At 42.7% G+C, this 13,852-nt stretch overlaps 2 protein-coding genes across 3 annotated transcripts in view; both read right to left on the bottom strand.

Annotated features, from left to right (window-relative positions):
• Window positions 1-13,852, bottom strand: part of LOC130212182 (EH domain-binding protein 1-like protein 1) — a 32,242-nt gene that overhangs the window by 5,571 nt on the left and 12,819 nt on the right. Inside the window, exons 15-16 of the mRNA XM_056443320.1 lie at window positions 304-364; window positions 1-167 (exon numbers count right to left, since the gene is read on the bottom strand). Coding sequence (XP_056299295.1) covers window positions 1-167; window positions 304-364 — 228 coding nt within the window. The remainder of the gene's footprint in view (window positions 168-303; window positions 365-13,852) is intronic.
• Window positions 2,675-7,945, bottom strand: LOC130211458 (uncharacterized). 2 transcript variants are annotated; one of them, XM_056442161.1, is made up of 4 exons: window positions 4,579-7,945; window positions 4,441-4,495; window positions 4,015-4,221; window positions 2,675-3,760 (listed from the first exon to the last, which is right to left on the bottom strand). In XM_056442161.1, exons 1-4 carry the CDS (start codon window positions 7,910-7,912, stop codon window positions 3,157-3,159), a joined length of 4,200 nt encoding a protein of 1,399 aa, XP_056298136.1. In that variant the 5' UTR covers window positions 7,913-7,945; the 3' UTR covers window positions 2,675-3,156. The 2 variants fall into 2 exon arrangements, with proteins under 2 accessions (XP_056298136.1, XP_056298137.1); XM_056442162.1 differs by lacking the exon at window positions 2,675-3,760 and having other exon boundaries at window positions 4,129-4,495.

Genomic DNA, 13,852 nt, shown 5'->3' with positions numbered 1-13,852 from the left:
ATCTTTTCTGGTTGGAAGTGATGTAAAATAGCACAGAAGGCGAGGCCGTTCCTCCAGGAGGTGCTGAAGTTGGTGATCCTCACTCCCTTGTGATCCTTCGTGGCTTCCTGACACCAGTCCAGTAGAGACTGACTAGATGTCACTAGGCTGGGAGTGAGCGAAAAGCCCTAGAACACACAATAATAATAATATTGGGGTAGGATTGTGAAAAATAACTGCATAGTCAATGATAACTCTTTACTCTGAGCAACATCTTGCACATTATTCTCAGTTATTTGATCAATTGGTGCAGCTTTAACATACTTCTGGAGCCCCGTCTGCAGGTCTTTTCTGAGGTGTTGTGACTTGTGACTCATCTCTTTGCCTGGAGAAACACACAAACACAAAGCAAAGTGAGATATAACTTCCACAAGTTCTTTGAAAACATGTTTGTCTGGTTATTGATGATTGTATAAACCATGCTGCTAATGAGACCACACCATGTTAGAGGATTAGGAAATACAAGGACATGATCATTTATATTGTGTAGAGTTAGTTAATTCTTGTACAACCCCTCACCTTAATGCTTACTGACCGATCTTACCTTTCTTCTTCTAAACAACCAGCATTTACAGATACAAAGCCAAAGTCCAACTCTTCGTCCCTCATTTCCTTCCTTGAGTTTATTTCCATTGGTTCACCGTCTTTATTATCCTCTACATGTAGCCAGTCATCCTGAGAAGCAAGGGACCGATCAATCTCTTCTCCCAGGACCTTTTCAATGTCAGTTTGCTCAGACACGCATTCTACAGCCTTCTCTGCAACAGGTGTTTCTGTAAAGGTCCAGCCTTCACTGATTTCATCAGTGTCTTCTACAGCGTCTTCCTCAGGAAATTCTTCTTCTCCCATTGCTTCTAGCACGTCGCGTTCCAACTCCGATGAGCCATCGTCTTCTCCTTGGATTGTGACGAAACCTCCTTCAGAAATCACACTTGAATCCAGCGATGTTGAGCTTTCCTTAGTTTCCTTGCCAGTGGCAGATGTCTCCTCTGGGGTTCTCTGAGATGATTCCATTTCTAGAGGGAATACATCGTCTGTGGGTGGTGTGCTGTCTGAATAAGTGGCACTGGGACGTTTCTTGGCCCGTGGCAATGGAACTGGCAAGCTTGACTGCTCGTTCTGTTGGACTGGTTCATCACCAGTGGTGTAAGTTACTGTGTCCAGCAGGCGAGGACCTGGTGAGTCTGAAATTGTAGTGCCATCTGGGAATGAACCACTGAGACATTTCTTTACTCTTGGTTTTGGTACAGGGAAGCTGGAAGCGCCTGGTGTCTTCTCTGAAGTATGAACATCCTCTACTTGAACCCTGATCTCAATGGGCAATCTACTTCTCCTCAACTTTACGGGAGTCACTAATTCTGTCGATGAGTAATGTTGATCACCCAAAAGAAGAGAGGGAAAGCTTTTGCTGTCCTGCACTTTTGGCAATTCTTTATCTCGATGATTTAGCTTTGCTGCCTGCTCCTCTTCTCTATCGGACGGCTTAGATGTGCTCGCCATGGCTGTAACGTCATCTGGGAAGGAACCACTTAGACGTTTCCTCACACGCGGTACAGGAATACAACGAGTTGTTTGTTTGCCCTTCTCTGCTTCTGCTATCTCTGATGAATCTTCTGTTTTCTGGGAGGATGTGATGTCAACTGTAACAGCAGATGTGTCACCGGCAGCATTTGACTCTTTGTTATTGTCGATTTTGCCAGTTTCGCTTGAGGGCAATTTCCTGCCACGTTGTGGAAGACATATCTTCTTGATGATTGAGAGAGAAACAATTTGCTCAACATGAAACATCTCTGGTTCAGGATTTGGGGGAATGCTTTCGATTTCCTTTGTTTCTGAGGGAGGAATTACCAGAGAAGAGGCCTGGACAGATGTATTAATATCTTCCTTAAGCCATTCCAAAGTATGAGAGGTTTGCTCTGTGTCTGCCTGTAGAGCGGCATTTCCGACGAAATCTGTTACTTGAGAGCGTTGTTTGATTGTTTGGTCTGATTGTGAAGGGATCCTTTGAGTGGCTGTTTGAGCGGGTTTGTCGATGCTCCGTAAAGATTCAAGAGCACCTGAGACAACACAGCTTCTCTTACGTGGTTGAGGGGGAACAGGGTTTGCAGTTTTCAAAGCAGAGCTGACTTGGGCTTCCATATACTGTTGGTCATTAGTTTTTGAAACAAGTGTCTCTCTCGTCACACTGTCTTTTCTCCTCAGAGGCTTGAAAGGGGTTTCAGGTGGCAAACTGCCATCTCTTCTTTTCACACGAGGAGGCGCAACAACATCCATGGATATTTGAATAGATTCAACTTCCCCTTTCTGTCCGTCGTCACCTGGGTATGAAGTTACTTGAGCACCTCTTTCTTGAGCATGGCCATTCTGAGGCACACAAGGAATGCTCCTGGCTCTTTTCTTTATGCGGCAAGATGGGGCAGCGGCAGGCTGTGTCTCATCAGATTTTTGTTTGCGTTCTGGAGTTAAACTATCCTTTCTTCTGAGTGGGCGTAATGGAGGAGTGACTTTTTCCTGATCAAACCTTTTCTGTTGAGGTTCTGGAACTTTTCTCTTGGGCTTTCTGCCTCGGATAGCAATGCCAGCTTGTGGTCCAACTGGACTAATGTCCTGAATATATGAGGGTTTGTCCATGAGTTTCTCTATGTCAACATTATAATCTGTCAGTGACTCATTGGATGTAGGCTGCAGGGAAGTGGCAGAAATTCCTTCCGTGTTTATTTGTTGGGGGCTTAAGGAAGAGAAAGGACAAGCTTCAGAATGTGCTGTTCTTTGTCATATAGGTGTGACATGCACCTTATCTCCAACCAATTCATATTCTTCAATATTCTGCTTTACTTGTGTACATGCACACTGTCATTGAAACAAAACAGCAGCATATAAAGTACATAATGTATAAACAAAGTTTACAAGACTCACTTAAAGCGCCACGAAAACAATTGCCATTCCATATCACAATGTCAATCTTAACTGCCATCACAGATAGTTGACCGTCACAATTTCCTGAATAGTATTCACTCATAAGTGGAACAAGAGACGATGTTATCACCAACAACGCAGAACATATACACGATCACACCGTGCAACCAAACACTTGACTGGGTCAATGTCCCCAGGCACTCACCCTTTATCCAGCTGTGAAGAAGTTGACTCGGTTCTAACCTCATCCTGTTCTGCCTCCGTCTGTTGCCTTGCTAACAAGCTTTCAATATACACTGAACAATGTGAGTCCTGCCCTGTGAGTGATCTTTCCTTTGTATGCCATTGTTCGAGAAAGGCCTCTTGTTCCTCTGCTTGTTCACTATCCTCCTCCTTTGATATTTCAGTGATATCTGCCTCTGTCAGCGGTGGCCATTTTTTTATGCTCACACGAACCAAAAACCTGTCATCATTGTCGGTAGTTGGTGATGGAGACGCTGATCGATCACCTTCCGAGTCCAACATGTAAGGCTCAGCACTTGCTTGATACTCAATGTTATGTTTGGTGTAAATGTCTTCAGACTGGCCCTCTATCGTCTGCATGAAGGCAGTGCTGCCAGAGAAATGTGTTGAAAACTGGTCTGAAGAGGTCAGTGTCTTGTCTTTCAGATCCACAGAAGAGGCAGCCATGGGTTGGTGCTCCGCTTCAGCTACAGTGGAGCTGGATGGCCCCATAATGGATGCTACTATTTCGTAACTGTGAGACATGGATACTGGAGTGAGTACTGGAGTGAGTGAGTGAAACCTGGAACCATGCAAAAACAATGGTTCCAATAAACATTTAACTCATTATACAAACCAGTGAGTACTGGAGAAAGTAAAATAAATTGCCATGCAAATGCTGTACAGTTATTTTCTTTAACCCAAAATTTAAAATGTGAAAATCTGAAGACAAAGTGGAAGTGGAATGTGAACTATCTCCATTTAGGGTTACCAATATTTGATGCAAACTATGACGCATGCTTCATACTATTAGTTTCAGGCCAGTCTTACACTTACCCTTTGTGTAAAACACCCGCAATAGCCTTTACTAATCCTGACTCTCCTTCTGTTGCTGACAAAGAGGACTCTGCTGGCTTTTCTGTAATGGGTTCCTCTGCTTCCAATACTTCCCAACCCAAAACTCCCGGTGGCTCTGATGTGTTCAATGGTTTCTTCCCTTTTGTCTGGTCTACCTCTGCTACTGTCCTCTCTAATTGTGATTTGCTGAGGACCCAGAAACAACAGTTTAATGCGTGATCCACAGAATTTGGGCAGCAACACACATTTTCTTTGAATGAAATACAGTATTCACAGAGATACCGCAATTTCCCATGCACTGTATTGTCAAGTTAAAACAGCTACCAAACAGTCCATGTTAGGCAACCACTAAACTGACCCCCTTTCACAGCAAACGATGCAAGAGCACTGGGCTCGTCTACTTACCCATCATCTACACAAAGGTCTATGTTTTGCTTCGCACCATCTTTCAATTTCTCCTCTGTCATAAAAGCAAACATCGTAAAAATACACAAAAAGAAACAATACATAGAAAGGTGAATCTTCACACTGTGAATGTCTCACCATGTGCAAGTGTTGTGCTGGGGAGGCTAGGAGATGTGGAGGGAACAGTAGGCACGTGTTGTGGTGTATGCTTTCCAGTAGAACAGTGGACTTGAATGATCATAGTTTCTTTCTCTGCTGAATTCAATTGTGAAATGCTGGGGAGTCCAGGGATTTGAGTGAAATGTGGACATGATGGAGCCATTGCTACCATGTACTGCATTTCATCTTCGTCATCTTTGGCTGGGAATTTTGCAATGACACAAATCTTGTCATTCTGCAACCTCTGAGACAAAGGCTCGCTGTATGTTGTCCTAGTTTGTATATTTATATATTCAGAGCTAAGCATCCTTGCTGATGGGAGACCTGGGATGCATGAAACACATGAAGCAGACGAGTATAAGCTGACCATGTTCGGTGGTCTGTTTCCAACTGGAGCAGAAGGAAAACCACATACTCTGGCTTCTTTTGGGCAGGACATCACTGATCTCACCATGCTTTGTGTGCTGTAGCAAGATAGCTGGTCATGTTCAGTAAGTGGGAAACTTATTTCTGGCTTTTTCTTCTGAGGCTTTAGCAAAAGTGGTTTTGTTTCATTCAGCCACCCTGTGTTTGGGATTGTAGTCATGGAGGCAAATCCTTTGTGACTTGAAGCACTGGGACAGCAATGTACAAAACTTATCATATCGGGTTCAATCTTGGATTTGGTCCGAGGTGCAGAGGGGAACCCAGGGATTGTCGATGCTTCTGGACAAGAAGGCACTAAGGCCCACATTGGCTTTAGTGTTTCGGTGTCTTGATTTGGACTGTGCATTATTAATGATGCCTCCTTTGATGACTTATCACACAACGTGTGTGGATCAAAAAGCCATTGGCAGTTTGAGCTCTCTTCAAAGGATGCAAATCCTGGGAGATTGGATACTTTGGTGCAAACAGGTACAAGACTTAGCATATTGTATTTGGGAACGGATGGGAAGCCTGGAACCGTTGATGCTCTTGGACAAGAAGGCACTAAGGCCCACATTGGCTTTAGAGTTTCTGTGTCTTGATTTGGACTGTGCATTATTAATGATGCCTCCTTTGATGGCTTATCACACAACGTCTGTGGATCAAAAAGCCATTGGCAGTTTGAGGTCTCTTGAAAGGATGCAAATCCTGGGAGATTCGATACTTTGGTGCAAACAGGTGCAAGACTCAGCATATTGTATTTGGGAACGGATGGGAAGCCTGGAACCTTTGATGCTCTTGGGCAAGAAGGAACCAAAGCAAACATGTTGTTTGGTTGTTCTATGTTAATTGGTGAGCTGTTTATCCTAAACAGAATGTTCTTTTTTGGTCTGGGAATAAATGAACCCAGTTCAGCACACCATTCTTCTTCCTTGTGCCCTTCAACTGATGAAAATCCAGGTATGGTAGAAACTAGGGGGCACAAAGGAAGGAGGTTGACTATATTTAGGCCATAATACACCGTTTTGGGATTTGGAATAGAAGGGAAACCAGGGATTGTTGTTACTTTAGGACAGGATGGTACCAAGGAAACCATAGTCTTCATTATCTTTTTGTTGTTATTTGATGTGTCAAATATGACCGTCTTCTTTGGAAGGCTCTTCAGCAATGACCCCTCTTCTGTTACCCATTCTAGACTTATATCCCCATCAAGTGATTGGAATCCAGGAATTTTGGAAACTTGCAAGCACAATGGTACAAGGCTGATCATATTTGGTGCACCATAAATGTTTTGGGGATTTGGATGAGAAGGAAATCCTGGCGTCTGTGCCGCTTTTGGACAGGATGGTACAAGATAAACCATTGCTTTCATTGCTCTCTTGTCTGCTTCACATCTGTCAATCAATGACACCATCTTTTCTTTCAATCTCGGTTCAAATAGTGGCTTCCTGCTCACTGTCCATTCTTTTAAAGTATGAGATGATGGAAATCCTGGTATGTGTGACACTTTTGAGCATGCGCTTGAAAAACTGACCATATTTGTTATGTCAACGTTATTTATCCTTGGTTTTGGGACCGAGGGAAAGCCAGAGATGAGCGATTGCATTGGGCAACTTTGTGCAAGTGACACAGCTCCTTTCATGTCTTCTTTCATTTGATCGTTTTCTAGTCGTAATGTAGACTTCTTTTTCATTTGCTTCTCCCATAATGGCTGATGCAAAGTGTTCCAGTCTTTGCTGTCATCTTTCTGCATTGAAGGAAAACCAGGTATACTTGATGCGGCTGGGCAAGATGGAAGGAGATTGACTCCACTAAAACCATTGTAGGTTCCTGTAGGTCCCAGGGCAGATGGAAATCCAGGGATGCAAGCTTGTTTTGGATGTACTGGGGCTAAAGCTGACATGGCTCTCATGTCATCATTGTGAGGTCTCTCTTCAATCATAACTATGTTTGTGTGTGTCTGTGTTACCCCGAAGGGTTTGTAATCTTTAGCCCAGCTTTTGCTCAATGGTTTAATTAATGATGGAACACCTTCAATACAAGAGGCTTTGGGGCAAGATCTTAGAAGGCTTGTCATATCTGATCCATGATGTGCTAAAGTAGGTTGTGTAATCAAGGGGATGCCTGGTATGCAAGCATGTCTTGGACAAGTTGGTACCAAACCTACCGTTAATTTAATTTCATCCCTGTATTTTGGTGATGCTCTCATTTCAACAAATTCTCTTTTTACTTTGTTTTCTAAAAGTGGAGCCTGCTGAGATACCCATGGTCTGTTGTTAGCTTCATTGATAGATGGGATACCAGGTATACTGGATACACTTGGACAATTGGGATAGATATCTACCATATTTGGTCCATAAAAAACTAAACTGCATTGTGGTGCAGAAGGAAAACCTGGATGTATAGCCTTTCTGGGGCAAGAGGGTGACAGTAAAACCATTTGGTTATTGGTCTTTTCTTCATCCTTTAATGTATATGGCTGGAATATTTCCTTAGTTGTTGATTGTTTCTCCCATATTGGTTTTTGATCTATAAGCCAGTGTTTTTCATTCATGGGCAACCTGGACGGCATGCCAGCAACACTAGTCACACTGGGACAGACATCCATGAAAGTAGACTGTTGGTATTCCATTTCAGGCTTCACGTCGTTTGGCACATATCGTGCACAAGGTTGAAAAGAGGTTTTATCCACAATGTCCTTATCCTCTGAAGGCGTATCCCAAGTATACTTGCTGTCCAGTGGGTATTCATCTGCTAGTTGAGCAGCAGCAGTGAATTCAAATCTATCGCTACCTGTTTGATATTTTGGCATTGGATCTGCTATCCCAGCTTCTGTAATTGTCTTCATTTCATCACCAGTGTCCAACATTGTGGAAGAGAGATGAACCATTTCTCTTGTCTTTTCCATTTCTTCTTCTAATGTGTTTCTAGCCGCATCAGTAGTCACCTTTGGTAGCTCCTCCCACAGTATGGTCTGGTCCGTAGGACATCCTGTAGGTGCCTTTGGTAGCTCCTCCCATACTATGGTCCTGTTTGTTGGATGTTTTGGTAACCGCTGCTCTGCATTATTTATTTGGGTTTGGGATGGAAGTTGTGCTGCACCAGCAACTAGGCATGATGGTTGGAGTGAAACCATGTGTTCATGTCTAAAGAGAAGGTAAATTAAAATAAGTTATAGTCAAAGTTGACTGTTGAAAGATGCCAAGTAAAAAATTTAATAATGTAGAAATGTGTAAAAGCCTTCCCACAAAGTATTTTGTAATTCTACATATTTGTTATCATAATAGAATACAAGCCTGGTACAATGTACCTCAATCAATTAGTGAGAAAGTAATCAGTGCGTGACAATATAATTACAACAAATTTGCCTCTAGCAACATTATGAATACAGCTCTATATTACTACTTATTATCAACCTTATGTTAAGTATTTTACAGTAATGCATGCAAGTTCAACACATGCAATTCACTCCAAACCACCTGTGTTAAAACAACCCTCCACAAGAGCTAACGAGCTGCACTGCAAACCAAACAACATGACACGGCAGGTCGATTCCACAACTACAGCTACAACAGCCAGTGCTGTAAAGCCAACATTATTTCTAAATAAAAAATGACTTTAAATGATTTAACAGTAATAACCTTTAAAGTAAATCCCCTTCAATAGTAAGGATTGCAAAATCTAAAAAGCAAAGTGCTTGAAAGTAAATGTTGATCATGTAGCTGACATGCGTTGACGCTACAATGCTAACGCTACAATGCTACTATGAACGGCAAGAAATAAAGCCTACCTCAAAAGGACATGATAAACCAAAACCATGCAACACACACCACGACTCTGAGAACGATGTGACAAGAGCAGAGGCCAACTACTAGCCTCACTCCTACTCATGTGATGCACCCTGTATCCACAGTGCACAATGATGAGTAATGAGGTCCATCAGCTCTACTGACTCTCTTTCATGGGCATGAACCATGATGCTCCAGTCACTACAACAGTTTCTGCTGAAGTAATTTTAATCGGCCCTGAGCGCCTCAGAGATCAATTATCTGGTGATGTGGTTTCTGTAGACGGCATTGCCCTGGCATCCAACACCACTGTAAAGAATCTCGGCGTTATCTTTGATCGGGACTTGTCCTTTAACTCCACGTAATGCAAATCTCAAGGACTGCATTCTTTCATCTACGTAATATTTAAAAAATCAGGCACATCTTGTCTCAAAAAGATGCAGAAAAATTGGTTCACGCGTTTGTTACTTCGAGACTGGATTACTGCAACTCCTTATTATAAGGCTGCTCTAATAAGTCTCTTAGGTCAACTCCTTATGATCAGGCTGCTCTAATAAGTCTCTTAGGTCAACTCCTTATTATCAGGCTGCTCTATAAGTCTCTTAGGTCAACTCCTTATTATCAGGCTGCTCTATAAGTCTCTTAGGTCAACTCCTTACTATCAGGCTGCTCTATAAGTCTCTTAGGTCAATTCCTTATTATCAGGCTGCTCTATAAGTCTCTTAGGTCAACTCCTTATTATCAGGCTGCTCTAATAAGTGTCTTAAGTCAACTCCTTATTATCAGGCTGCTCTATAAGTCTCTTAGGTCAACTCCTTATGATCAGGCTGCTCTAATAAGTCTCTTAGGTCCCTCCAGTTGATCCAGAATGCTGCAGCTCGTGTTCTCACTAAAACTAAGAAAAGAGATCACATCACTCCTGCACTAGCTGCTCTGCACTGGCTCCCAGTAAAATCAAGAATCACTTTTAAAATTATTCTCTTAACCTACAAAGCCTTGATTGGTGATGCACCATCATATCTTAAGGAGCTTATAGTACCATATTGCCCCACTAGAGAGCTACGCTCACTAAATGCGGGACTACTTGTAGTTCCTAGAGTCTTAAAAAGTAGAATGGGAGCCAGAGCCTTTAGTTATCAAGCTCCTCTTTTATGGAACCAGCTTCCACCTTCAGTCCGGGAGGCAGACACAGTCACCTCGTTTAAGAGTTGACTGAAGACTTTCCTCTTTGACAGAGCTTATAGTTAGGGCTGAATCAGGTTCACCTGGTCCAGCTCCTTGATATGCTGCTATAGGTTTATAGGCTGCTGGGGGATGTTTAGGATACACTGAGCACCTATCTCCTCTTTTTTCTCTCCTTGTGGATGAATTTTCATCTCTCCATCACACATTACTAACTCTGCTTTCTCCCCAGAGTCCTTTTGACTTCACGTCTCAGAGGGTCATCAGACCCTATGAGACGGCATAGATCCTATCTGCCTGATGGATCATCGAGGTCTGGGTCGTGGAATATGCCTACTACCAACTATTCATACATTCAGTCACATTCATTGATTGTGTTGTTACTGTGTTTTCATTTTTGTATAATGATGTATGTACACATGGCATCTATTACACCTGTCCATCCTGGAGAGGGATCCTCCTCTGTTGCTCTCCTGAAGGTTTCTTCCCTTTTCCCCCCTGAAGGGTTGTTTGAGAGTTGTTCCTGATCTGATGTGAGGTTTTGGGACAGGGATGTCTCTATGTACAGATTGTAAAGCCCTCTGAGACAAATTTGTAATTTGTGAAAATGGGCTATACAAATAAACTGAATTGAAATTGTATTGAATTGAATTGCTTCTTTGCCTGTCACATATATTGATGTATTAGTTTCTTGAATATTCTTTTGACCCCAGGTGCTGACATAATGACAAGTGACAAGAGGGAACAACTGATCCACAGAATAACTCCAAGCATAACACACAAGGAATGCAGATTATGTAGATGGTGCTGAGATTAAATGCATCACCAAATTGCACCACTAAGCAAACCAAGGCAACCCACCTCTTCCTAACACTCAAGAATAGAGGCATGTCAGGAATGGAGTGCCACATTCTGAAATGCGAGTTTCTGAAAACAGAGTTGAAAAGCAGATGTTTCAAAGCCTACACCACTGACATCACAGAGAGAACTCCAACTCCAACTCCAACTCTCCAACTCACCCTTTTTCTAGAACAGCTGTTTCTTCTTCAATCGGTATCCAAAAGCTCTGTTCATCTTTATATCCCTCCAAAGCTGAACAAACATGGGATTTAGTTTTCTCCGTGTCAAGATCTAATCCGATTGGAATGGCTTCATTCCATACCATCTTAATCCCATCAACTCTGGAGGATGGCTGGTCCAAAGAATGTGATGATGGTAAGTCTTTGACATCGGCCTCGGTGACGGGACAAGTTGATGCCTCGATTGTCATTCTTGGTTGTATATCCTCTGGTACATCTTGGCTCGTTAATATGACCAGTTTGGATCTCTCTCTCACAGAAGTCCTGCAAACAGAACGTTGTTCCAGTGACGGCTGTTGATCCGTAAGCTGTTTTCTTTCATTTCCAATTCCAGTAGTTGTTCCTTGCCACCCCTGTTCTAAATGGTGCACATCTGTGGATGGTAGCCCAAGAAAAGAGGCTTTCTTTGGGCAAGATGGCAACATATTTACCATATTTGGAAGCCAATTTATTTCAGGCTTTGGTACTGTTGGGAAGAAAGAACTGAGGGCAATATTTGGACGAGAAGGGGAACGATGCTTTGAAGAAAATGCACTGCAGTCTTGCATCTTCGTCATCGCCACTGGCCAGCTCCCTAATTTAGAATCATAAACAATTGACCCTCTTGAGGAGAAACCAATGATCCGTGACTGTTGTGGGCAACATGGCAGCAACTGTACCATATCTGGATGTGTGTCCACAATGGCATCAACAGCTCGGGGTCGAGGAGCGGATGGAAATCCAGGGTTCAGAGCTCGTCGAGGACATGATGGAAGCATACTCAGCATTATTTCTTTTTCCCTACGTGATGTCTCCTTCACTGTTAAATCTTGGTTAACAACTCCATACCCTCTATTGAATGATCTTTTCAAAATTACATTCTTGTTCAAATACCAGCCATGCAAATCTGTTGCTATATTCTTTGCAGGTAAACCTGGAATAGCACTGTGCTTAGGGAAAGTGGCTACAGTTGTTAACATGCTGTGAGCCTCTCTCATCACAGCTTCCACTGGTCTCGCTCCTGCCTTAGAGGGAATTCCATAAATAGATGAGTGTTTAGGACAGGGTGGCAACATTGATACCATAATCCGAGCCACTGCCTTTTCTGTAAAATACATTGTATTGTCATGTATTACTGACAGTCTCCCTGGGTTTCTTATCAATGGCCTTTCCCATACCGGCCTTTTAAACACATTCCATTCTGCCTCATCAGAACAACTGTGGTATCTAGAGGGTATTCCACATACGCTAGAATATTTTGAACATGTAGGCAATAAATTGATCATACTTTGTATATCTGATAACACCTGACATGGCACCGATGGAAAGCCTGGTATACAGGCTGTCTGTGAGCACGAGGGCAATATTGATACCATATTTCTGATCGTATCACAATCAGAATAGAACACATTAACATCTAGCAAATGGAATTGAACTGCCGACTTCTCCCTAGGAAGTAGCAGCGACTTACTTTCCATTAGCCACTTGAATTGTTTGCTGGCGTCTCTTAGTGGCATTCCAGGAACTCTAGATTCTTTTGTACAACTGGGCAATAAATTCACCATAGTTGGGCCATCTGCTAACGTCAGAGTCAGAGCAGACGGAAACCCAGGGACACTAGCATTGTCAGGGCAAGAGGGTAGAAGTGCACTCATACTGTCAGTGTTCTCGTCAAAACTGAAAACTGCATTTAGAATCTGTCCTTTCTTTTTGATGAATGGACGGCTCCAGTGTAGAAGTTTAGAAGCAAACCATTCATTGCAGCTAGACAAACAGACTTGTTGTCCAGTCTTTGAAGGCCAACCAGGGACTCGACTATGCATGGGACATGAAGGCATTACATTCACCATGCTGGGTTCTTGTGGAGCAGAGGGTAGGCCAAACACTTTGGCTTTGTGTGGGCAACTTGTCAGCATATCGACCATTTCTTTAGGGATATATGTGTCTTTCAGTATCCACTGAACAACGTAAGCTTGGGTTTTCTTCTCTGGTCTCTTGATGATCAATTGCCTCAAGGCATGCCAATCTTTGTTGTCTGAAATGTTTTGATTTTGAGACAGCATTCCAGGAGTTTGGGTCTGTTTAGGGCATATAGATAAAATACTGACAATACTCTGTAACATCTTCTGGGGTCCTGTGGGCATACCTATACCTACAAGGCAGGTACTCACAGGGTATGAAGGCAACACTTCCGCTGTACTGAACATTTCTCTTTTGTTGAGATCCTGACTTGCACCTGGGGAATTATCAGGAATACATAGTTCCCCTTTACTTAAGGGATTCTCTATCAAAATGTGGCTGTTCATATCCAAACCCTCACCTTGAGCACCAACTGGCTCCATAAAGATTAAATCAATGATTTTTTTTTGTCTTGGTAAACTAGATTCTTGACATGGTGCAAGAGTACTGGGCACACTTGGTTCTTTTCTTGGCACAGAAGGAAAACCAGGGATGGTTTCCTTCGAGGGACAAGATGGTAACATACATACCATATGTTCTATATGTTCTTTATCCTCATTTGACTTTTCCTGAACCAGAGGAGGATAACTTCTCAATGGTCTATCTAAAATAAATTCCCTAAAAATATGCCAGTTGTCATTATATGCCATGTGTCCTTGTCTACCAGGCATACCTGCAACCATTGTCTGTTTGGGGCATGTAGGGAGAAGACTAGCCATACTTGGAGTAGTTGAAGCCTTCTCTAATGGTGCAGAAGGAAACCCTGCAGCACTAGCCTTTCTAGGACATGTTGGCAACATGGCCACCATGATTTTAACCTCATTAGTATCAGTAACCTCTCGCTCCTGAACACCAGACATA

Source organism: Pseudoliparis swirei, chromosome 21 (assembly GCF_029220125.1).
Source record: "Pseudoliparis swirei isolate HS2019 ecotype Mariana Trench chromosome 21, NWPU_hadal_v1, whole genome shotgun sequence".
NCBI classification, from domain to species: domain Eukaryota; kingdom Metazoa; phylum Chordata; class Actinopteri; order Perciformes; family Liparidae; genus Pseudoliparis; species Pseudoliparis swirei.
This window is presented reverse-complemented; position numbering and strand designations above follow the sequence as displayed.

Excerpts from the sequence above, each read along its gene's own strand:
- LOC130211458 (XM_056442161.1), bottom strand. The coding sequence starts at position 7,912 with ATGGAAAAGACAAGAGAAATGGTTCATCTCTCTTCCACAATGTTGGAC. Across the intron at positions 4,496-4,578 it reads CAGCACAACACTTGCACATG|AGGAGAAATTGAAAGATGGT; the intron begins GTGAGACATTCA and ends CTTTTATGACAG. Across the intron at positions 3,761-4,014 it reads GCGGGTGTTTTACACAAAGG|GTTTCACTCACTCACTCCAG; the intron begins GTAAGTGTAAGA and ends GCATGGTTCCAG.